The 24,121-nt window shown below is 43.5% G+C and overlaps 1 protein-coding gene across 1 annotated transcript in view; it reads right to left on the bottom strand.

The window, feature by feature from the left end:
- Positions 1–23,114, bottom strand: part of LOC126195725 (odorant receptor coreceptor-like) — a 47,895-nt gene extending 24,781 nt beyond the window's left edge. Inside the window, exons 1-3 of the mRNA XM_049934353.1 lie at positions 22,794–23,114; positions 16,564–16,707; positions 3,754–4,289 (exon numbers count right to left, since the gene is read on the bottom strand). Coding sequence (XP_049790310.1) covers positions 3,754–4,289; positions 16,564–16,707; positions 22,794–23,114 — 1,001 coding nt within the window. The remainder of the gene's footprint in view (positions 1–3,753; positions 4,290–16,563; positions 16,708–22,793) is intronic.
- Positions 23,115–24,121: the final 1,007 nt, after the last annotated feature.

The raw sequence follows: 24,121 nt of genomic DNA, 5'->3' as shown, positions 1-24,121 counted from the left end.
GACAGGGAGTAACAACTTCCATGGGGTGTGCCCCCGCTCGCCATCCGACCCTTCGCAGACTTTCTCAGCTGGCTACTGCAGTTTTATAACAGTATATTGTAATCATCTTTGTTCTCGTTTCCTGACGTTCCTGTAAATTTAATACACCTCGTTCAGACCAGTATCTGAAGCGACAGCTGGGAAGAGCAGCAATAATATTAGGTACTACTCAGCAATATCCTTTTGGCAACTTTGTCACGTAGCAAGCAAGAAAAAAAGGGGTTTCATGTCCCTTTCACGACAGGGGCATTACAGAGAGATAAAATAGTACCTTGGATACACAAGGATGAGACAAGAGTTGCCCGTACATCCACATTTAGTGATTATCTGTAATCACATAAAACCTAAACTCAGATGAACAGACTGATAGTTCAGCTCCAGTTCATTGGTGAAATGCAAGTCTAGTAAATAATAGTGATACGTTCTCTCTATTAGGCAGGTCATTCTCTGAGGTTCGGCTTTGTCCAGTCCCACTGGTTTTCTGCCACAATGCATTAACCTCGATGTCAGTTATCTGGTGTGTTCTTCATACGGTCCTCTTCCCACTCGCCATTACCTGTAGTGGATCTTTTATGATGCAGAATTTTCTCATACAGTGTCTATACAGTTTCTCTTAATTATTTCCTTTATTTACGCCGTGTAACACATTCTCACTCCTAATTTTATCTGTCCATTATGCACCTCCTACTCTTCCCCAGATCCACATTTCAAAAGCCAAAATGCGTCTCTGCTGGCTGTGTCGCATTATACAGTACTGGTACCACATGCGGCAACACTCCACATCCACAAAATACAGTTCACCAATATTTTCCTTAATCAGTTACTTAATGAACCATAGAAAATATTTCTCCTACGGTAAAACATTTCTTTTTCATTAACTACCTTCGCTTTTATTTTTTTCTTACATTTCTCGTCACTGTTCATTTTGAATCAAAGTACTTGTAGTTATTAACTTGTTACACTAACTAGGAACAAATTACAACTTTATCTTCCTTGCTTGCCTTCGAAGAGCTATTGCCCTAGTCTTCTTCACATTTATCTTCACCGCGCCAGGTAGCCGCGCGGTCTTAGCCGTCTTGTCACGGTCCGCGCGGTTCCCCCCGTCGGAGGTTCAAGTCCTCCCTCGGGCATGGATGTGTGTGTCGCCCTTAGCGTAAGTTAATTTAAGTTAGATTAAATAGTGTGTAAGCTTAGGGACCGATGACCTCAGCAGTTTGGTCCCATAAGACCTTACCACAAATTTTCAGTTTCCATTTATCTTAGTTCCACAATCCTTACAGCTAGGAGTTAATTTCTTTTAACATGTTGTTAATTTCTCTTCCATTTTCATTTCATAATGGCTTGTCATCAATTAATCTAGAATTGCCACCCCACTCTTTTATTGTAAGTGCCGGCCGGGGTGGCCAAGCGGTTAAAGGCGCAACAGTCTGGAACCGCGCGACCGCTACGGTCGCAGGTTCGAATCCTGGCTCGGGCATGGATGTATGTGATGTCCTTAGGTTAGTTAGGTTTAAGTAGTTCTAAGTTCTAGGGGACTGATGATCTTAGAAGTTAAGTCCCATAGTGCTCAGAGCCATTTTTTTATTGTAAGTAATTTTAGCCAAATCATTTAAATATTCAACGGAGTAGGTGAAAGACAAGAGACTTGTGCAACGTCTCTCCCTTTGTGAATTTGTTCAGGCATCGCATCTCCTATCCAATAAGTAAAGCAATTATGGGACCTGATATGATAGATAGGATATAGATTCTCCTCTGTTGGTACTATGCTGTCTACAGAAGTACATAGCAATTTGGATCAGTGAGACTCATGACTCTCTTGGACACACAGAAGCACTGACTCTCTATCTCTCTCTCTCTCTCTCTCTCTCCCTCCCTCTCTCTCTCACACACACACTCACTCACACTGGATTGGCATATTTAAGACTCAAGGCTTGAACCTGTGACACGACACCGACGCACTACAGTGTCTTTGTTTGTTAGGATATTTATTAAAAAGGGTAGAGAATAAGTTAAGAAGTTTATGCGAGAACTACATTAGGTAATAAACTGATTGCCCGTAAGTAATGCAAGGGATTGTAGCATTTAGAGGAGGGCCGTATATTATGTGAATATTGCGGTTCGAAGCGACGAATGGCGTGTGTGTAGAGACGATATTTGAGCAGCTGTTGCCTGTCATGTGCTTAGTGACTGTTACAGCACATCCCGAGTTAGCTGTCCATGAACTTGGGCTAATAATTGAAGGAAGGCATGTGGTTCATAGCATCCCGGTGTCTAAAAAGAGCCTAGAGTTGATTTTCAGTATCTACGACCATATATATTTGGCCCATATTGGAACTGCCGGTAACGCTGGTCCGATTGGTTGGTTGGCTGATTTGGGTGAGGGGACCAAACAGCGAAGTCATGGGTCCTGTCGGATTAGGGAAGGATTGGCAAGGAACTCGGCCGCGCCCTTTCAAAGGAACCATCCCAGCATTTGCCTGAAGCGATTTAGGGAAATCACGGAAAATCTGAATGAGGATGTTCAGACGCTAGTTTGAACCGTCGTCCTGCCGAATGGGAGTCCAGTGTGCTAACCGCTCCTCCCTCTCTCTCAGTGGTGTACCTGAGACAATGTTTCAACACACTTAAACCACGACACAGGATCTAACAACCCTACCACAACAAAGATCAAAAATTAATTATGATTGCAGTGTTGCTCACGTTGCTAAATATTGCATTTTCGGGCAGCAACAAAGTTATATTATGTGGCAGGTGTCATTAGAGCACAGTTAATAAAGTCGTTTCATGAAATAATGGATAAACTAGGCACACATCTTTTCGTGTTTCCCACGCTGGTCTCGTTGTGAACTCATGCCTCAATCGTCGAAAATCTAGGTGGTGATGATTCCAAGCTCGGATGCAAAAAGGCCTAGGTGTTATTCTGCGATATTCAAAAGTTTTATAGATGTGTTTCATAAACCATTCTTGAAGATTAAACTTTTGCAAGTTAGCGCAATGGTAATGTAAAAAAATTAATCGGCACTCCGAATTTAAGTTACACTTCTTTTTTATTACTTTGGTTGCACCATCACTTAACAATATAATATCTTACTCACTGTTAAACTTCACATTTCATAACCTGACTACAGTTTGCGTCTTTTCAACATGACGACCAAGACTAGACTCTCTAATAACCGTTTACGCGCCCAAAAATCAGAGATACAAGTAGTGACAAAAGGAAGAATACACATAAGAATAATATCATTGCAATATAAACACATCGATGTATCAAAGTACCTCTACATTAATGAAATCAAATCTGAATGTTGTCACAGAAACATGTTAACTATTTTACAGAAACACAGTGAAATATTTGCTGGTATCGAGAGGTTGAGGTGAGGTGTCGTAATGATTATGTAATTCAAGTACCATTACAAGGAGTACCGCAAGAGACTGAACGTCATGTCGCTTCTGCGGACATATGGAGTGAGACGGTGCACTGATAGTCAAATCGCTCCCATTTTGAGTGTGGTGCGTCTAGAACACGTTTCTACCGACACTGATTAGAGGAAAATGCACCGTGTAGGTTTCAACAGACGACCGTCGCTTTTGCATCCATGCTGTATCATGGTTTTGGTCAAACATTGTGTGAGACTACTAAATACATTAAGTAATAAGGTTTCCAAAATACTAAGAGAAAATATGTGGTTGATTGGAAATAAAATAGCGACTTACAACATAATAGCCTGATGGTGTTGAATGTTCATCTTTAAAATGGCGTATAGTCGTCTCTTTGCGTCATCCACGTCCTGCGAGGAGACAAATGTGCTGTTCGGAAGTGGTTCAGTTACTGCAGATGTCCATTCGACAGACTCGTCGCCGTCTGTGTACTGCTCTCCATCATTATATCTCTGTCGACCAGCGGCAGTCACATCTCTCGCTTCATGCAGCTGATTGCGGTGTCCATTCTGCCCGAACAAGCGTATACTGGTGACGTTCTTGTTGAGAACAGCAATCTCGGCCATGACGTGGATCATGAGGCAGACGAAGAAAATGTCGAGGAGGATGCTTATCTCGGATACGGCGACGACGCCGACGACCTGCAGTGCGAAGACGATCTCGTAGGTGGGCGACTGCTGGGTGTCGAGCGGCAGCCAGAGGACCAGTGGCTCGCGGCGCACCACCATTGTGGAGTTGCCCACCGTCACCGACTCCGGAGCGCCAGTCACCGGACCCAGAGCCCACAGCGACACGGACGTCAGCGGCAGCACCTGCAGCGTACGTTAACAAAGGCGACAGTGAGCCGGTGTGGTGTCAGATTATCCTAGCCTATGACAATTTTGAACTCATGGTTCTCTTCGCCTGTACACTAGCAAGCTGGGCAAAAGACAAATTTCATTTTGCAGGCAATTCACAGTTCTTATATTTGTGTCATAACCAAAGGAAACGTCTCAGAAAACTTTGTCTGGAACCGAAGAAGGTGATACATTTCTTATAAATAACAGCATTTATTTACACAGGGATATTCGTAAGTACCAGTGATGTTTCAGGAAACAGCTGCTTGCAGGCTGCAAGATATACAGAGTTTTGCTTCGTGATACAAAACGTGGCGTAGTTGTAAATCGCACTACTAGGAGGCATCTACATTTACATCTACATCTACATCCACACTCCGCAAGCCACCTGACGGTGTGTGGCGGAGGGTACCTTGAGTACCTCTATCGGTTCTCCTTCTATTCCAGTCTCGTATTGTTCGTGGAAAGAATGATTATCGGTATGCCTCTGTGTGGACTCTAATCCCTCTGATTTTATCCTCGTGGCCTCTTCGCGAGATATACGTAGGAGGGAGCAATATACTGCTTGACTCTTGGGTGAATGTATGTTCTCGAAACTTCAACAAAAGCCTGTACCGACCGTCTCTCTTGCAGAGTCTTCCACTGGAGTTTATCTAACATCTCCGTAACGCTTTCACGATTACTAAATGATCCTGTAACGAAGCGCGCTGCTCTCTGTTGGATCTTCTCTATCTCTTCTATCAACCCTATCTGGTACGGATCCCACACCAGTGAGCAGTATTCAAGCAGTGGGCGAACAAGTGTACTGTAACCTACTTTTTGGACTGCATTTCCTTAGGACTCTTTCAATGAATATCAGTCTGGCATCTGCTTTACCGACGATCAACTTTATATGATCATTCCATTTTAAATCACTCGTAATGCGTACTCCCAGATAATTTATGGAATTAACTGCTTCCAGTTGATGACCTGCTATATTGTAGCAAAATTGTGGTGTGCGTACTGTAAGACCTTCGGTAAACACACCATCAGATTATTTGACTTGTCGCTCTAACGAAGTAGGCGAGTGTCAGCAATATGTCTCGTGCTCTTAACGTGGCGTGTTTATCTTCGGCCGTTAGGTCAGACGATAGAAATGCCACTTGCACTCTTAGTGTAGCAGATTGACTGTGACCAACTTTAAACAGAACTTGATTAATTTTCACACACTTTTATTAAAATAATAAAAAGCATAGACATTATATAACTTGATTCTGGATGCTGTTTACAACTGACAATCTGAAGTTCCTTTGGTCTTGGTACGTTAATCTTATTCTCACATATCTCTGATACTTGACAAAGTGTCTATTCATTTATCTTCATGGCTATGTACAGGAATATGATAATCTTCTTAGGTGCAGACTGAAACTTGACTATAGACTGGTACAGACCAATGCAGACTGGTACAGACAAATGCAGACTGACTAATCGGAGGTCTGTACACTCGTTATAATACCTCGCGCGTTCATGTATCACTGCGCGAGTGTGATCCACCAGGAGAAAAGGTTCTACGTTAGCAGCAATCTCATTGGCTGCGTTACATATTAATACGCGGATCGGCGGAAGCAGAATTTGGTCCGTCTCTAGGGCAGCGCCATCTCGTAGTGTGGAGACTGACGAGCGCTGCGCCTGCGCTGTTGTGCTTAGCGGGGCGCGCTCTAGTGGGAAAGTTGTGTATGCGCTGACTAAGCGGAACTATGTACACAACATAAATGATAAAGGATCTTTCTTTCTTTGTATTCGCAGCATATTACACTGGTCTACATTGAGATTCAATTACCTTTTCGTACACCATGCGCCAATGCGTTGCAGATCCTCCTGCATTTCGGTACAATTTTCCATCGTTACAACCTCTCGATATACTACAGCATCATCCGCAAAAAGCCTCAGTGAACTTCCCATGTTATCCACAAGGTCATTTATGTATATTGTGAATAGTAACGGTCCTACGACACTCCCCTGCAGCTACCTGAAATCGCTCTTACTTCGGAAGACTTCTCTCCATTGAGAATGACATACTGCGTTCTGTTATTGAGGAACTCTTCAATCCAATCACACAATTGGTCTGGTAGTCCATATGGTCTTACTTTGTTCATTAATCGACTGTGTGGAAGTGTATCAAACGCCATGCGGAAGTCAAGAAACACAGCATCTACCTGGAAACCCGTGTCTATGGCCCTCTGAGTCTCGTGGACGAATAGCGCGAGCTGGGTTTCACACGATCGTCTTTTTCGAAACACATGCTGATTCCTACAGAGTAGATTTCTAGTCTCCAGAAAAGTTATTATACCCGAACACAGTACGTGTTCCAAAATTCTACAACTGATCGACGTTAGAGATATAGGTCTATAGTTGTGGACATCTGTTCGACGTCCCTTCTCGAAAACGGGGATGAACTGTGCACTTTTCCAATATTTTGGAACGCTACGCTATTCTAGAGAGCTACGGTACACCGCTGCAAGAAGGGGAGCAAGTTCCTTCGCGTACTCTGTGTAAAATTGAACTGGTATCCCATCAGGTCCAGCGTCCTTTCCTCATTTGAGCGATTTTAATTGTTTCTCTATCCCTCTGTCGTCTATTTCGATATCTACCATTTTGTCATCTGTGCGATAATCTAGAGAAGGAACTACAGTGCAGTCTTCCTCTGTGAAACAGCTTTGGAAAAACACATTTAGTATTTCGGTCTTTCGTCTGTTATCCTCTGTTTCAGTACCATTTTGGTCACAGAGTGTCTGGACATTTTGTTTTGCTCCATCTACCGCTTTGACATAAGACCAAAATGTCTTAGGATTTTCTGCCAAGTCAGTACATACAACTTTACTTTCGAATTCGTTGAACGCCTCTCGCGTAGCCCTCCACACACTACATTTCTCTTCGTGTAATTTTTGTTTGTCTGCATTGCTTTTTCTGTATTTATGTTTGCTGTGAAGTTCCCTTTGCTTCCGTAGCAGTTTTCTAACTCAGTTGTTGTACTATGGTTGCTCTTTTTTTCTCTTACGATCTTGCTTGGCACATACTCATCTAATGCATATTGTACCATGGTTTTGAACTTTGTCCACTGATCCTCAACACTATCTGTACTTGAGATAAAACTTTTGTATTGAGCCGTCATGTCTGTCATAAGATGTAACAAGTCTTGCGCTCCATGTTGTTACATCAAAGCAGTTCACGCGTGCAGCTAGTCAACGCAATGAATCGATTTCCGAAGTGGACTGGTGTTGTGCGTGCACACACGTCCTACACTCTCATTTACCACATCAGAAATGGTGCGCATAATGAACACCTATAATGTGAGTTAAAAAACTTGTAGAGATACGCTTTATATTGGTGTATTTACTTTCTCTGCTTTTCTGATTTCCATGCAGTAATCTTCTGACAACCAAGAGGTACATAGGGACAAACCTGCATATTTAATACCAGTGTATGATATATTTAATAGCTTGCCACTGCTAGTGACTCCTACGACGTATCGGGGTCACAAAAATACAGTGTGAAAGAAATAATTCTGTAACTTTGAAGAAGATCAAAAATTAAATGATATTGGAAACATGAGAAATATTTGAAAGAGTTTCATCTGTTCTAAGGCTGCTTTCATTGGGAACACGTATTCATTGTTCTTGAAAAACTGCTACAGCGTGAAACTGTCAGGTTATTTCCACCAGCAGTTGTTACAGGTAGCACACTTCTTGTCCCAGTTGTTACAGGTAAGCAGCTTCGTAAGAGTCAACATGATTTAACGATCATTTACACTATAAAATATGTGAAACATAACTTGCTCTTTATTCGCATGAAGTGCTGAGTGCTATTGACAAGGGATTTCAGATCGCTTCCGTATTCCTGGATTTCCGGAAGGCTTTTGACACTGTACCACACAAGCGGCTCGTACTGAAATTGCGTGCTAATCGAATATCGTCTCAGTTATGTGACTGGATTTGCGATTTTCTGTCAGAGAGGTCACAGTTCGTAGTAATTGACGGAAAGTCATCGACTAAATCAAATGGTTCAAATGGCTCTGAGCACTATGGGACTCAACATCTTAGGTCATAAGTCCCCTAGAACTTACAACTACTTAAACCTAACTAACCTAAGGACATCACACACACCCATGCCCGAGGCAGGATTCGAACCTGCGACCGTAGCAGTCCCGCGGTTCCGGACTGCAGCGCCAGAACCGCACGGCCACCGCGGCCGGCAGTCATCGAGTAAAACAGAAGTGATTTCAGGCGTTCCTCAAGGTAGTGTTATAGGCCCTTTGCTGTTCTTTATCTATATAAACGATTAGGGAGATAATCTGAGCAGCTGTCTTCGGTTGTTTGTAGGTGACGCTGTAGTTTATTGACTAATAAAGTCATCAGAAGATCAAAACAAACTGCAAAACGATTTAGAAAAAATATCTGAATGGTGCCAAAAGTGGCAGTGGACCTTAAATAAAGAAAAGTGTGAGGTCATCCACATGAGTGTTAAAAGGAACTAGTTAAACTTCGGTTACACGATGAATCAGTCTAATCTAAAAGCCGTAAATTCAACTAAATACGTAGGTATTAAAATTACGAACAACTTAAATTGGAAAGAACACATAGAAAATGTTGTGGGGAAGGCTAACTAAAGACTGCGTTTTATTGGCAGGACACTTAGAAAATGTAACAGAACTGCTAAGGAGACTGCCTACACTACGCTTGGCCGTCCTCTTTGAGAATACTGCTGCGCGGTGTGGGATCCTTACCAGATAGGACTGACGGAGTACATCGAAAAAGTTCAATGAAAGGCAGCCCGTTTTATATTATCGCGAAATATGGGAGAGAGTGTCACAGAAATGATACAGGATTTGGGCTGGAAATCATTAAAAGAAAGGCGTTTTTCCCCACGAAATTCCAATCACCAACTTTCTCCTCGCCGGCGGAAGTGGCAGAGCGGTTCTAGGCGCTGCAGTCTGGAACCGCGCGACCGCTACGGTCGCTGGTTCGAATCCTGCGTCGGGCATGGATGTGTGTGATGTCCTTAGGTTAGTTAGGTTTAAGTAGTTCTAAGTTCTAGGGGACTGATGACCTCAGAAGTTAAGTCCCATAGTGCTCAGAGCCATTTGAACCATCTTTAGCCCGCCTCTCCTTACTGTTGCGTAAGAAGTCATACTCAAGAGGCAGAAATCTACAACAGCAGTCCACAGCAACAGTGAGGCATCCGTCGATGACAGATGCTGTGCTGGGTTTGAGTGGCCAGTATTTATACTTGCTAGCTATAGTTTTATTTTGAGAAAGCGGGACTTCGGGGCATGTAGCGGTGTCGAGAGAAAGCAGCATAAGCTGACTCAGCCCTCCATTGCTTCTGGTGGACGTCTTGCACTAAGGTGCATCAGCAGAATTCCAAACTTGGCAGCAGATTTTCCCAGGTAGGAAGTTACCTCATCTGGCCAAATTCTGTGAATTTGTTGGCGCAGCACTGCTTCCTCCTTTAAAGTATCGAGAGCGCCGAATCCCAGGCTGTTGCTAAATCTCTGGATCACTTAAATATTACTTAGTACATTTTACATTTCTCCTTCGTACACCTATTTATACCTTCCACTCTGTCAGTCTGCCAGTCTAGTGCAGCTCATACATTTCATGGCTGGTGTCCTAATGGCTGGTTATGTTCTAGGCCTAGTCACCACTTGGTCGGTATATGGCAGACGGCAAATTCAAGATACACATAGTCTGCATAACTGAGCACCAGAGATAGCGCCTATTAGTGAGATTCCCATCACCATTATTTTGAGGTGGTATGTACTGCGATACTGTTGGATGAACTGAAACATGTGATTCGCTCTGATGTGCCCCTTCTGCACTGCTATGAGCTCGTCCAGCAGATAAAGATGTGAAGGTATAGTTCAGGAAGTTCATGTTGCTAGCTGGTATCATTCCCAAAGGTTTTCTAGTCAAACACAGTAGCGGACATTTTAGGTGGAGAACTGCAACCCTTGTTATAGTTGCTGAAAGTCGTAAATGTGTCCCAACATTTATTAATATTCTGCTGCCACGTGGCTCAGAGAGCTTTGTACCTTTAAATCATCCTTGATCGCAGTAATTTGCGATAACTACTACTGAATCGTATACTGAGTATACCCGGTGGAAATAGGGTTGCCGAGCAAGGATGTCTTGTGGGCATCCTTCTGCTCCTGACCCTCCTAAAAACAGTGCTATAGGTCTCTTTGGCACTTTTGGATCATCCTGGAAGGCATTACACAAAAACCATTCACTGTGTGCTACTTCCGCTCCCAATGTTCCATGCCTCTCTACTGATGTCATGCTAGACTCCGGTATGTTCGACATCAACATGCTAATGACCTTGAGAGTGGTGTGCTGAAAACATGACCTCTACATTGCATAGGACGACGCCATTGACAGAGGATGACACGGCGTTCGGTCGAGCACGATTGGCTCGTCACGTCCAGAATGCGGAAATTTTCTAATCTTTATCTATGTGGAAGGAGTGGAAGGAGTATATAGAGGGTCTATACAAGGGCGATGTACTTGAGGACAATATCATCGAAACGGAAGAGGATATAGATGAAGATGAAATGGGAGATACGATACTGCGTGAAGAGTTTGACAGAGCACTGAAATACCTGAGTCGAAAGAAGGCCCCGGCAGTAGACAACATTCCATTAGAACTACTGACGGTCTTGGGACAGAACTCTACCATCTGGTGAGCAAGATGTATGAGACAGGCGAAATACCCTCAGACTTCAAGAAGAATATAATAATTCCAATCCCAAAGAAAGCAGGTGTTGACAGATGTGAAAATGACCGAAATATCAGTTTAATAAGTCACAGCTGCAAAATACTAACGCGAATTCTTTACAGAGGAATGGAAAAACTAGTAGAAGCCGACCTCGGGGAAGATCAGTTTGGATTCCGTAGAAATATTGGAACACGTGAGGCAATACTGAGCTTACGACTTATCTTAGAAGAAAGATTAAGAAAAGGCAAACCTACGTTTCTAGCATTTGTAGACTTAGAGAAAGCTTTTGACAATGTTGATTGGAATACTCTCTTTCAAATTCTAAAGCTGGCAGGGGTAACATACAGGGAGCGAAAGGCTATTTACAATTTGTACAGGAACCACATGGCAGTTATAAGAGTCGAGGGGTATGATAGGGAAGCAGTGGTTGGGAAGGGTTGTAGCCTATTCCCGATGTTATTCAATCTGTATATTGAGCAAGCAGTAAAGGAAACAAAAGAAAAATTGGGAGTAGGTATTAAAATCCACGTAGAAGAAATAAATATTTTGAGGTTCGCCGATGATATTGTAATTCTGTCACAGACAGCAATGGACTGGGAAGAGCAGTTGAACGGAATGGACAGTGTCTTGTAAGGAGGATATAGAATGAATATCAATAAAAGCAAAACGAGGATAATGAAATGTAGTCGAATTAAGTCGGGTGATGCTGACGGAATTAGATTAGGAAATGAGACACTTAAAGTAGTAAAGGAGATTTGCTATTTGGGGAGCAAAATAACTCATGATGGTCGAAGTAGAGAAGATATAAAATGTAGACTGGCAATGGCAAGGACAGCGTTTCTGAAGAAGAGAAATTTGTTAATATCGAGTATAGAATTAAGTGCCAGGAAGTCGTTTCTGAAAGTATTTGTATGGAGTGTAGCCATGTAGGGAAGTAAAACATGGACGATAAATAGTTTTGACAAGAAGAAAATAGAAGGTTTTGAAATGTGGTGCTACAGAAGAATGCTGAAGATTAGATGGGTAGAGCATATAACTAATGAGGAGGTATTGAATAGAATTGGGGAGAAGAGGAGTTTGTGGCACAACTTGACAAGAAGAAGGGACTGGTTGGTAGGATATGTTCTGAGGCATCAAGGGATCGCAAATTTAGCATTGGAGGGCAGCGTGGAGTGTAATAATAGTAGAGGGAGACCAAGAGGTGAATACACTAAGCAGAAACAGCAGGATGTAGGTTGCAGTAGGTACTGGGAGATGAAGAAGCTTGCACAGGATAGAGTAGCATGGAGAGCTGCTCAAACCCGTCTCTGGACTGATTACCACAACAACAACAACATCTGTGTGCAATAGTAAAGGTATGGTTTTCTTGAGGTAATTACTGGAATACAGTCTTCGAAATTCTAAAGGTTTCAGGGGTAATATAGATGGATCTAAAGGTTATTTACAACTTGTACTCAAACCAGACTGCTAGCAGTCGTAGCGCCTATCCCTGATGTTCTTAAGTCTGTACATTGAGCAGTCAGTAAGGGAAACGAAGGAGAAATCTGGTAAGGGAATTAAAGTTCACTGAGAAGAAATGAAAGCTTCCGGTTTGGCCGGTCACATCATAATTCTGTCAGAGATGGAAAACTGTTCGGATTGTCAGCTGGATATAACGGACAGTATCTTGGAAAGAGGGTATAAGATGAACATCGACGACAGTAAAACAGGATAGGCCGGCCGCTGCGACCGAGTGGTACTAGGCACTTCAGTCCGGAACCGCTCTGCTGCTACGGTCGCAGGTTCGAATCCTGTCTCGGGCATGGATGTGTGTGGTGTCCTTAGCCTAGATAGGTTTAAGTAGTTCTAAGTCTAGGGGACTGATGACCTCAGATGTTAAGTCACACAGTGCTTACAGCCATGTGAACTATTTGAAAACAAGGATAACGGAATATAATCCAAATAAACGAGACGAGGGCGTGGAAAATGAGATACTGAGAACAGTGAAATAAGTTTGCTTTTGCATAGCTCCAATTTTCTACCCCATACTTCCAGAATCTGAGCTTGTTCTGCCTCTTCGAGGAACCTGTCGACCTCAGGGCGTTGTGCCCTAATCGTCCTTCCGTCTTTTAATAATCTACTAGTGAATTTTCGTCTGCTTCCATGTCTTTCGCTCACAGAAAACAGATTACCGCGCATATTTCACACTAGTCAGGACTTTCAGGTCACTGAGGCGTTTGCCAAAGGGATGTAAATCAGGTTGAGTGGTTCTGATGTGACGTTTGTCTCGCGAAAGACAATTTGGCCCCTGCTTAGAAATGCATTTGGTAAAGCAACATTGATTTTCTCAGATCTAATAGTCTCATTCGTCAACTTCACGATGAACTACCTATCATTCGCTAATGGAAATAGTTAAAGTGATATTTCGACAGTAAGTAAGGTATTGCAAGAAAATCGAATAGTTTACGATGAAAAATAGGGACCGCCATAACTTTACTTTGGTGTACGTTAGTTGTTAGATCACACATTTCTGAATACGTAATGCAGCTAACATATTTCACTTTCCTTTAAATTTGACTCAAGATCTATATTTATCTCCAATATCGAGAAAATGGATTGTGTGTAGTGTACTCACTTCCTTTCCTGGACACAAGCGCAGTATACCGTTAAATACAAAAATTTTCAATGAAATAACGAAATTATTGTAAGGTATTTAAGTTCATACTTGGGACAAAAATAAACGTTTAGTTTGATTATTTATATATTGTTACAAACCCATGATAATTCTCATTTCACCAGCTGTGGAGAGTCCTTATCTTTACTTATGTGCAATACTGGAGCTATGGTTTTTTTGAGGCAGTTACCCTAACACAGTCTTCGAAATTTAAATGTTCTAACGGTAATATAAATGAAAAACCTCTTGTCAGCCGGCCGATGTGGCCGAGCGGTTTTAGGCGCTTCAGTCTGGAAGCGCAGCACCGCTACGAATCCTGCATCGGGCATGGATGTGAGTGCTGTCCTTAGGTTAGTTAGGTTTAAGTAGTTCTAAGTTCTAGGGGACTAATGACCATAGCAGTTGAGTCCCATAGTGCTCAGAGCCATTTGAACCATTTGAACCAATGTCTTGAACTTCAGCCTACTCTTCATCACTACTATATTGTGATCTGAGTCTATATCCACTCCTGGGTACGCCTTACAATCCAGTATCTGATTTCGGAATCTCTGTCTGACCATGATGTAATCTAATTGAAATCTTCCCGTATCTCCCGGCCTTTTCCAAGTATACCTCCCCCTCTTGTGATTCTTGAACAGGGTATTCGCTATTACTAGCTGAAACTTGTTACAGAACTCAATTAGTCTTTCTCCTCTTTCATTCCTTGTCCCAAGCCCATATTCTCCTGTAACCTTTTCTTCTACTCCTTCCCCTACAACTGCATTCCAGTCGCCCATGACTATTAGATTTTCGTCCCCCTTTACATACTGCATTATCCTTTCAATATCCTCATACACTTTCTCTATCTGTTCATCTTCAGCTTGCGACGTCGGCATGTATACCTGAACTATCGTTGTCGGTGTTGGTCTGCTGTCGATTCTGATTAGAACAACCCGGTCATTGAACTGTTCACTGTAACACACCCTCTGCTCTACCTTCCCATTCATAACGAATCCTACACCTGTTAACAATTAATAGACCCTTAAATCGTAATGCACGGAAAGTAAACACGACTCAAATGTTATAAAACAGTCACCCTGACACCCCTGTTAAGTGGAAGTGAATCATAGGTATTGAATAAAAGATAAGAAAAACGAATACGAGGAGATTTATTATTATGATGAAGGGATGTAAAGGAATAAACGAAGCGATGCAAAATATTTTTTATCTGAAAGCAGCTTCATTCTGTCAGAGATTCCAATGCACATTATTATTCCCCACTCTTTTGGCTACCAAACCGTATTTTCCGACATGATCTCTGTTTAGAGCGATGGCCCTACGTTCCTTACTTTGGGGGCCTATATGCCCTTGTGGTACCACTATACTGATAGACGTATGAACCAGCCACTAAGCTCCCCATAATCCACTAACTGCATGGAAGGTGCGCGGTCCAGACTGTCGGGTGGATGAAGCAAAACATTCCACAGATGTTTTGTGAGTTCCTCTCGCCGGCCGCGGTGGCCGTGCGGTTCTGGCGCTGCAGTCCGGAACCGCGGGGCTGCTACGGTCGCAGGTTCGAATCCTGCCTCGGGCATGGGTGTGTGTGATGTCCTTAGGTTAGTTAGGTTTAAGTAGTTCTAAGTTCTAGGGGACTTATGACCTAAGATGTTGAGTCCCATAGTGCTCAGAGCCATTAGAACTATTTTTTTTTTTTGAGTTCCTCTCGGGAGCGCAGACTTGTATAAGGTCTCCCGATGGGGAAGAAGAAGTTCGTTTGCATTTTGAGGCGACGAACACGTTGAACCGTTTCTTAAGTTTCCTGAGGGTAGCACAATACACTTCAGAGTTGGTAGTTGGACCATGTGGAAGAATATCAAATAGAATAACCCTTTCATAGGGAGATTTTCACTCTGCAGCGGAGTGTGCGCTGATATGAAACTTCCTGGCAGATTAAAACTGTGTGCCCGACCGAGACTCGAACTCTCCTACAGGAGAGCTTCTGTAAAGTTTGGAAGGTAGGAGACGAGGTACTGGCAGAAGTAAAGCTGTGAGTACCGGGCGTGAGTCGTGCTTCGGTAGCTCAGTTGGTAGAGCACTTGCCCGCGAAAGGCAAAGATCCCGAGTTCGAGTCTCGGTCGGGCACACAGTTTTAATCTGCCAGGAAGTTTCATATCAGCGCACACTCCGCTGCAGAGTGAAAATCTCATTCTGGAAATAGAGAATTCCCCAGAACACATGACAATGTAGCAAAAATAGTACATCAACAACTTGCCATACAACATAAACTAATAAAACAACACGTTCCCACATACAAGTATGCACCACCAAATGTGCTGGAGAATGATGAATACAAATTATACTCGAACAGAACCATCATAACAGATAAAACAACACCACATAACAAACCTAACATCATACTCACCAATAAAAAGAAGAAATTAACACAACTAGTCGAAATATGCATACCCAGTACAACAGATATACAGAAGAAAACAGGAGAAAAAATTGAAAAATACATCCAACTGGCTGAGGAAGTCAATGACATGTGGCATCAGGATAAAGTTGACATTATACCAATTATACTATCAACTACAGGAGTCATACCACACAATATCCACCAGTACATCAACGCAATACAGCTACATCTAAACGTATATATACAACTACAGAAATCTGTAATTATTGATACATGTTCAACTAGTCGAAAGTTCCTAAATGCAATTTAACATATACCGTACAGTTAAAAGGAAGTCACGCTTGATCAAGGTTCGCGTCACTTTCCATTTTTAACCAGACATAACGTCTGAGAAAGGGAAGAAAGAAATAATAATAATAAGAATATCATGGAACACATTCATAACTGACCTGCCAGGCCAAGAAGACCACTGCGGCAGATCGGTCGTATCTACTCCTGATCCCTGGGACTCGCTCTGCGTATCGCTTCCTTGTGTCGAGCAGCGTCAACACCAGACGTCCCAGGCGAGCCCTCTGCTGCATGAACAGCACCATCTGCCAACATCAACAGCGCAGGGTGATCCACCACACTGCTCGGCGTGGTAGCTAGGGAGCAGTTCACCGAGGAAAATCGTCAGGAACGCTGAAGTTGGAGTCAAGCAAACAGACGTCGGTAACATCTATACGTAGATCCTTAAGTTCAGCATCATCAAAAAGTTGATACACACCTCCTGAGCAGGATGTTGGATGGTTTACAGACAAAGGTGAAGCACTGCGGTGTTTAAGACTGGTTGTAAAGTCCTGAAACCGACTAAACTCAAAACTGTTAATGTGGTGTGTGGTTTATTCTATCTGACAGATAAGAATGGCAGAGACATTGCAAGCTGTCTAATAGATGATTGATCCCATTCGTCAGACAGAACAACGAGCGAGGTACCGCAATAGTACGAGGGCTATTCGGAAAGTAGGGAACGATACGTCGCGAAATGGAAACCACAGTGGAAATCAAAACTGTTTTATTTGCAACAGTTATCTACAACTTCCAGCTACTTACCTCCATTTTCGCCGATCCGACTTACACGTTTGTCGTAGCGTTATACCAACTTTCCAAAACCCTCGTTATAGAAGGCAGCCGCCAGTGCTTTCCGCCAATTCTCTACGCTGGCCTCCAGCTCGTTGTCTGTGCGAAAATGTTGTCTTCATGTGAGCAGAGATGAAACACAGAGGGAGACAATTACGGGCTGTATTTTGGGTAATCAAACATTTCCAATCGAAAACGATGCACGAGCATCTTTATTGCCCCTGCAGAATGCGGCTGAGAATTGTCTTGAAGAAGAAACCGCACGACAGTTATGTAATGTTGGCTGCATAGCTTCAGGCGAAATTTATCACCAGGCCCTCGTACTTGATGAGACACACTATTGTTCTAGATATCTTTATGTGCTCCCTGTGTGCTCAGAGAGACACTACGCAACACACCTGTGCAAAACTTCATCGGGTTTTCGCTGTGGTTTCCATTTCGCCACCGATCGTTCATTACTTTCCGAATAACTCTCGTATTACACTCGACTCGTGCTTGGGAACGCAGTAGATTCCTATCCGGCTTTCTGGACTCAGTTTCCCGCAGTTTCGCTAAACCACTCAAGAGAGTTGCTGGGATACTTCCTTTGAAATGGCACAGCCAAATTCCTTCTACATCCTTGTGCTATGCATCGTCTCTAATGACCTCATAGTCGACGGGACGTGAAATCCCAGTCGCCATTCCTGTCTTCCGCGTGTGATGTCCACCACATTGTAAACCTTGATTCCTTTCGGCTGAGTCTCAGCAGCTCAAGTTGGTACTGCTCGAAAAATGCTTGATTGGAAGAGTAGAGGCATCACCTGAAGACGTTATTGTGTGGCTGCAGAAAAAATGTGGCTTTCTCATTTCAAAGAGAAGACAAAACCACAGTAAAATTGCTATGTTGGGTAAGTTAAAAGCGCTTCGGAGAAGAATGAATACCGTTGTGGCACAGGAAAAGAGAGATGGGCATTTTTCTTTCTGGGGCTCAGTGGATCCCATATGGAGTGGTTATCAGTAAAAGGGTATGTTAGATGCTGGCTCTTAGTATGTAAAACTATGGATTCCTTTTCACTGTTAGTTGAAACACTCAAACAAGGTTAACGTTCAAACAGAATACGTCTTCTGTGATAGTCCACCTGCTAGTACATACGGCACTGCCATGGTTCAAATGGCTCTGAGCACTATGCGACTCAACTGCTGAGGTCATCAATCGCCTAGAACTTAGAACTAATTAAACCTAACTAACCTAAGGACACCACAAACATCCATGCCCGAGGCAGGAATCGAACCTGCGACCGTAGCGGTCACGCGGTTCCAGACTGAAGCGCCTTTAACCGCACGGCCACACCGGCCGGCGCACTGCCATGGAAAAAATTCAGTAGTTGGATTAGAAATGTTTCCCCATGTGTCCCATTTCATATATTACGACCCTTGACTCATAACAGGGTTTTCAAACAGTAAAAATCGGTTATGTGGCGAGTTCTTGTCTGTCGAAAACTAGCGCTACTCAGGATTGAAAAGAAATGTTCTATATCACGGAACAAATAAACGGAAATCGCCATAGTCAAAATGCAACGAGGAAAGGAAATTCGCCAAAAATGAATGTTTGTTGTTGAAGATGGCTTTTTTTAGAAACTGAGCAGTACACCCCATTATATTCAATTCCTAATCAGTGGCTGGACATACTGACAAATAATTCCTTCTTTTCTTTACCGAACTACTTGTTTCTAAACGTTATTCAGGTGGTCCTAGATGGAAAGATTAGTCCACAAGGAAGTGACAAACATATTGTTCTGACGCAATACAAGCTCTGCTAATAGTTTCCGATATAGAACAGTAGAAACCATTCCATGAACTCTATTCCCCACTCTTTTGGCTTGTGGTGAAACACAATTACTTTGACTGCATGGACACGCACTTAAGTGGATGATTCATATGTTCAAAATTAACTGTGAACTTGTAACAGTGCACAAGACATTTCAATTTTTTGTCTGCCCTGTGGATAAAAGCATGGTTTTGCAGTTGTATTGGTTATAGGTAAAAGGATTTGAAAATAAAGATGTCCCATCACATACCGTACTCCAGTGTTTTAGTATTTATGAAAAATACATTACTTTACAACCTTGGAAAGACAGATATTTCGTCCAAGATAAATTTGGGACATTTTTGATCCTTTTCTTTTTCATTGCGGTATCTGCAGTGTCTCTAACTCAGGACCAACAATGTACTGCCAACAGGCTGCAACAGCATCGACTCACAAACCGTTTTTCGACAACTACAGTTTCCTAGTGGAAACGTTTCCCCTGCTCATCACTTGAATCCTCCAAATTAAGAGAGAAAAAGTCAAGATGGAAATCAAGGAAATGTAACTTTGGTGAAATACGACACTTCATACGTTGGAAACATCTTATCATGTCATTCACAATCTCTTTATGGTTATCAGATTTGTGATATCCAAGAAAGTGCGTACACACTGACTTGTAGGCATTGCAGGCATCATTTTCAGTCTCACTTAAAGAGTTGGAGGAATCTCTATCTTGCATAAGCTGAAGGGTTTGGGAATCAACAAGTACTGCCTCTTTAATCTTTGCACCGGTGGTATTGGGCAACTTTGTCTTCAGGTGTGAAAGTTTCCCTCCTTCGTCGAGAGCTTTTACAGTTATATTCATTAACCCTATGTTAACACACTGGGGTGGGAGATACGGATCTTTAGGGTCAACTAACGGCTCATACGGCACACTCATTTCACCTGGAACGTAGGCGTCTCGCTTGGGTAACTCTGTATGTACGTTATGTTCCTTTCTTGTTGTAACTGTCCCACTCTCAAAGAAGGCAGCAATACTTCTTGTAACCTGATTGCGTCAATAGCCCTATTATTTTCAGAGCGGCACAGGATTTCCAGTCATACGTATCGTAATGTAAGCAACTCAGTAAATCTCGCTTAGTTTCTTGTTAATCGAGTATCAGACTGGAACCAATGGATATTTATTAACATTATGAAGGAGGAATGCCTTTAAATTTGATTTCGAGTCTCCATTCGATCACTCTTTGATTATGATCAAGAATATTACGCCATCTTGCTGGCGTAATATTCTTGATCATAAACAAAGTGGGAAAGTTTTGTTTTTTCTGTACATAGAATCAGGTACGTACCATCCAACGAAATTGCAGATGTCATATGTTCGCTGAGTAAAAATAGCAACAGAAAAAAAGGGTACAGAAAATATATCGCAAACAGCGACAATAATTCTCGGAAACATGCTGTAACATACAATAAATAAGATTAACAAACCCACTGATGATGGTGATACTTGTGGCAGAAACTAGTTTGGGAAAATGAAGAAATAAACGAAGAACAAGGTGTTTTGCATCAAGGCGGACTCAATCTCTGATTTCATTGTCTTTCTATGCAAACACGGACCAACTGGAAGAGTTCCAAGATAAAATTATTGAAAATACTTATGGCAATTTTGTCGGTAGGACTCGGTCAGAAATAAAGGTATAAGCTTTTCAGAATTTTTGTAAATTTAACCCCTATGGTTTGAATTAGTGGGTGAAGCTTTTTCGAAAATAAATCACTATTAAAGAACTACTGAAGTATTGTTAAGGCTAAATCAACGAAAATTCGTGTTTGGATTCTCCGTTAGAAATAAAAGAATATGTGTTACAGATTTTTTTGAAAATTCAACCCCTAAGAGGGTGAAACAGGAGATGAGAATTTTTGTGAAAATGTTTGATTATATTTTAAAAAATTAAAGCTAATTCTATCAAAATTGATGTTTCACTTCCCAGTTAGATATGAAAAAATACACTCCTGGAAATGGAAAAAAGAACACATTGATACCGGTGTGTCAGACCCACCATACTTGCTCCGGACACTGCGAGAGGGCTGTACAAGCAATGATCACACGCACGGCACAGCGGACACACCAGGAACCGCGGTGTTGGCCGTCGAATGGCGCTAGCTGCGCAGCATTTGTGCACCGCCGCCGTCAGTGTCAGCCAGTTTGCCGTGGCATACGGAGCTCCATCGCAGTCTTTAACACTGGTAGCATGCCGCCACAGCGTGGACGTGAACCGTATGTGCAGTTGACGGACTTTGAGCGAGGGCGTATAGTGGGCATGCGGGAGGCCGGGTGGACGTACCGCCGAATTGCTCTACACGTGGGGCGTGAGGTCTCCACAGTACATCGATGTTGTCGCCAGTGGTCGGCGGAAGGTGCACGTGCCCGTCGACCTGGGACCGGACCGCAGCGACGCACGGATGCACGCCAAGACCGTAGGATCCTACGCAGTGCCGTAGGGAACCGCACCGCCACTTCCCAGCAAATTAGGGACACTGTTGCTCCTGGGGTATCGGCGAGGACCATTCGCAACCGTCTCCATGAAGCTGGGCTACGGTCCCGCACACCGTTAGGCCGTCTTCCGCTCACGCCCCAACATCGTGCAGCCCGCCTCCAGTGGTGTCGCGACAGGCGTGAATGGAGGGACGAATGGAGACGTGTCGTCTTCAGCGATGAGAGTCGCTTCTGCCTTGGTGCCAATGATGGTCGTATGCGTGTTTGGCGCCATGCAGGTGAGCGCCACAATCAGGACTGCATACGACCGAGGCGCACAGGGCGAACACCCGGCATCATGGTGTGGGGAGCGATCTCCTACACTGGCCGTACACCACTGGTGATCGTCGAGGGGACACTGAATAGTGCACGGTACATCCAAACCGTCATCGAACCCATCGTTCTACCATTCCTAGACCGGCAAGGGAACTTGCTGTTCCAACAGGACAATGCACGTCCGCATGTATCCCGTGCCACCCAACGTGCTCTAGAAGGTGTAAGTCAACTACCCTGGCCAGCAAGATCTCCGGATCTGTCCCCCATTGAGCATGTTTGGGACTGGATGAAGCGTCGTCTCACGCGGTCTGCACGTCCAGCACGAACGCTGGTCCAACTGAGGTGCCAGGTGGAAATGGCATGGCAAGCCGTTCCACAGGACTACATCCAGCATCTCTACGGTCGTCTCCATGGGAGAATAGCAGCCTGCATTGCTGCGAAAGGTGGATATACACTGTACTAGTGCCGACGTTGTGCATGCTCTGTTGCCTGTGTCTATGTGCCTGTGGTTCTGTCAGTGTGATCATGTGATGTATCTGACCCCAGGAATGTGTCAATAAAGTTTCCCCTTCCCGGGACAATGAATTCACGGTGTTCTTATTTCAATTTCCAGGAGTGTATGTGTTAAGGGTGTAAGTTTCTATGGAAATATCTCCACAAGAACGTAAAACGTATGATTACGTTGAATACGTATGAATAAGTTTGGAAAAGACCATGCTTCTATGGCTTCACTAAACGTCAGAAGTTCAGAAGGTGTTACAAACTGTGACCAACATTAAAAATTGATTAAAAAAATAAAATAAAATATACGGTGCAGACCATACAGTCTAAACGAGTGAAGCAGTGATTGCTAAGCCAGTCGTAGATACTAGTGAGACCCAGTATCAGGAACATGATGATACAAACAGGATGAATTCATTAAATTACTGGGAGGTGTGAACCGTTACGGAGTCGAGGAGACTCACCCTGAGGGCCCAGGCGCAGCCGCAAGTGGTCTGGAAGAAGACGTCGCGCAGCGTCTCTGAGTCCGTCGGGGTGTCGATGATGAGCTGCACGGCACTAGCGGCGGACACGAGCGCGTTGGTGGCGATGATGAAGAGCGCACTCAGCAGTCGGGGGCCGGCCGGCCCGGTGGCGGGGGGGCGCCACACCCCCAGCTGCTGCAGCGCGGCCCCGCTGGGGCCCAACAGCGACTTCGCCTCCGCCTCCATCTGGGGAACAAGTCGGCGGGCGCGGTCATCCTTCTGGGGATACAGTCTGCCAGCAAACTGAAGAACAAGTCCCATTTCTACCCTGCTACGGTACAAGGAGCACATACTGGGTGTCCCAGCAAGAATAGTAAATATTGAGGCATTTCACAGGAATGAACCTTCATATGGACATATTCCCTATTTGGAATAGTTTCCGAAATAGAACACATTTAACCCAGCAGTGGTGTGGTCTAGTATTCTTACACTAGTGGTTTGTGGAGTTCTGTACACCCGATATAGTCCTCTATGTATTTTGAATAGTTTAACATTAAAATGAGTGGTTTAATCAAATGTAAGTTATTACTGTAGGCTAGTGTTCTTGTTGTTGTGGTCTTCAGTCCTGAGACTGGTTTGATGCAGCTCTCCATGCTACTCTATCCTGTGCAAGGTTCTTCATCTCCCAGTACCTACTGCAACCTACATCCTTCTGAATCTGTTTAGAGTATTCATCTCTTGGTGTCCCTCTACGATTTTTACCCTCCACGCTTTCCTCCAATACTCAATTGGTGATCCCTTGATGCCTCAGAACATGTCCTACCAACCGGTCCCTTCTTCTTGTCAAGTTGTGCCACAAACTCCTCCCCAATGCTATTCAATACCTCCTCATTAGTTATGTGATCTACCCATCTAATCTTCAGAATTCTTCTGTAGCACCACATTTCGGAAGCTTCTGTTCTCTTCTTGTCCAAGCTAGCTATCGTCCATGTTTCACTTCCATACGTGGCTACGCTCCATACAAATACTTTCAGAAATGACTTCCTGACAAATCTATATGCTATAGTGTTGTTCTGTATTATTATCAGGTCACGCTGGATAGCCTCGCGGTCTGAGGCGTCTTGTCACGGCCCGCGCGGCTCCTCCAGTCGGAGGTTCGAGTCCTCCCCCGGGCATGCGTGTGTGTGTTGTCCTTAGGCCGGTATTACACTATCAAATTTCTTTGTCAAAGATTTGAACAAAGATGTGATCAAATATTCCGTCAAATTTATTTGACAAAGACTTTGACGTAGCGCTAGAAAGGGTATTACACTGTCATCATATTTTTC

Source organism: Schistocerca nitens, chromosome 7, assembly GCF_023898315.1.
Source record: "Schistocerca nitens isolate TAMUIC-IGC-003100 chromosome 7, iqSchNite1.1, whole genome shotgun sequence".
In the NCBI taxonomy this organism is placed as follows: Eukaryota; Metazoa; Arthropoda; class Insecta; order Orthoptera; family Acrididae; genus Schistocerca; species Schistocerca nitens.
This window is presented reverse-complemented; position numbering and strand designations above follow the sequence as displayed.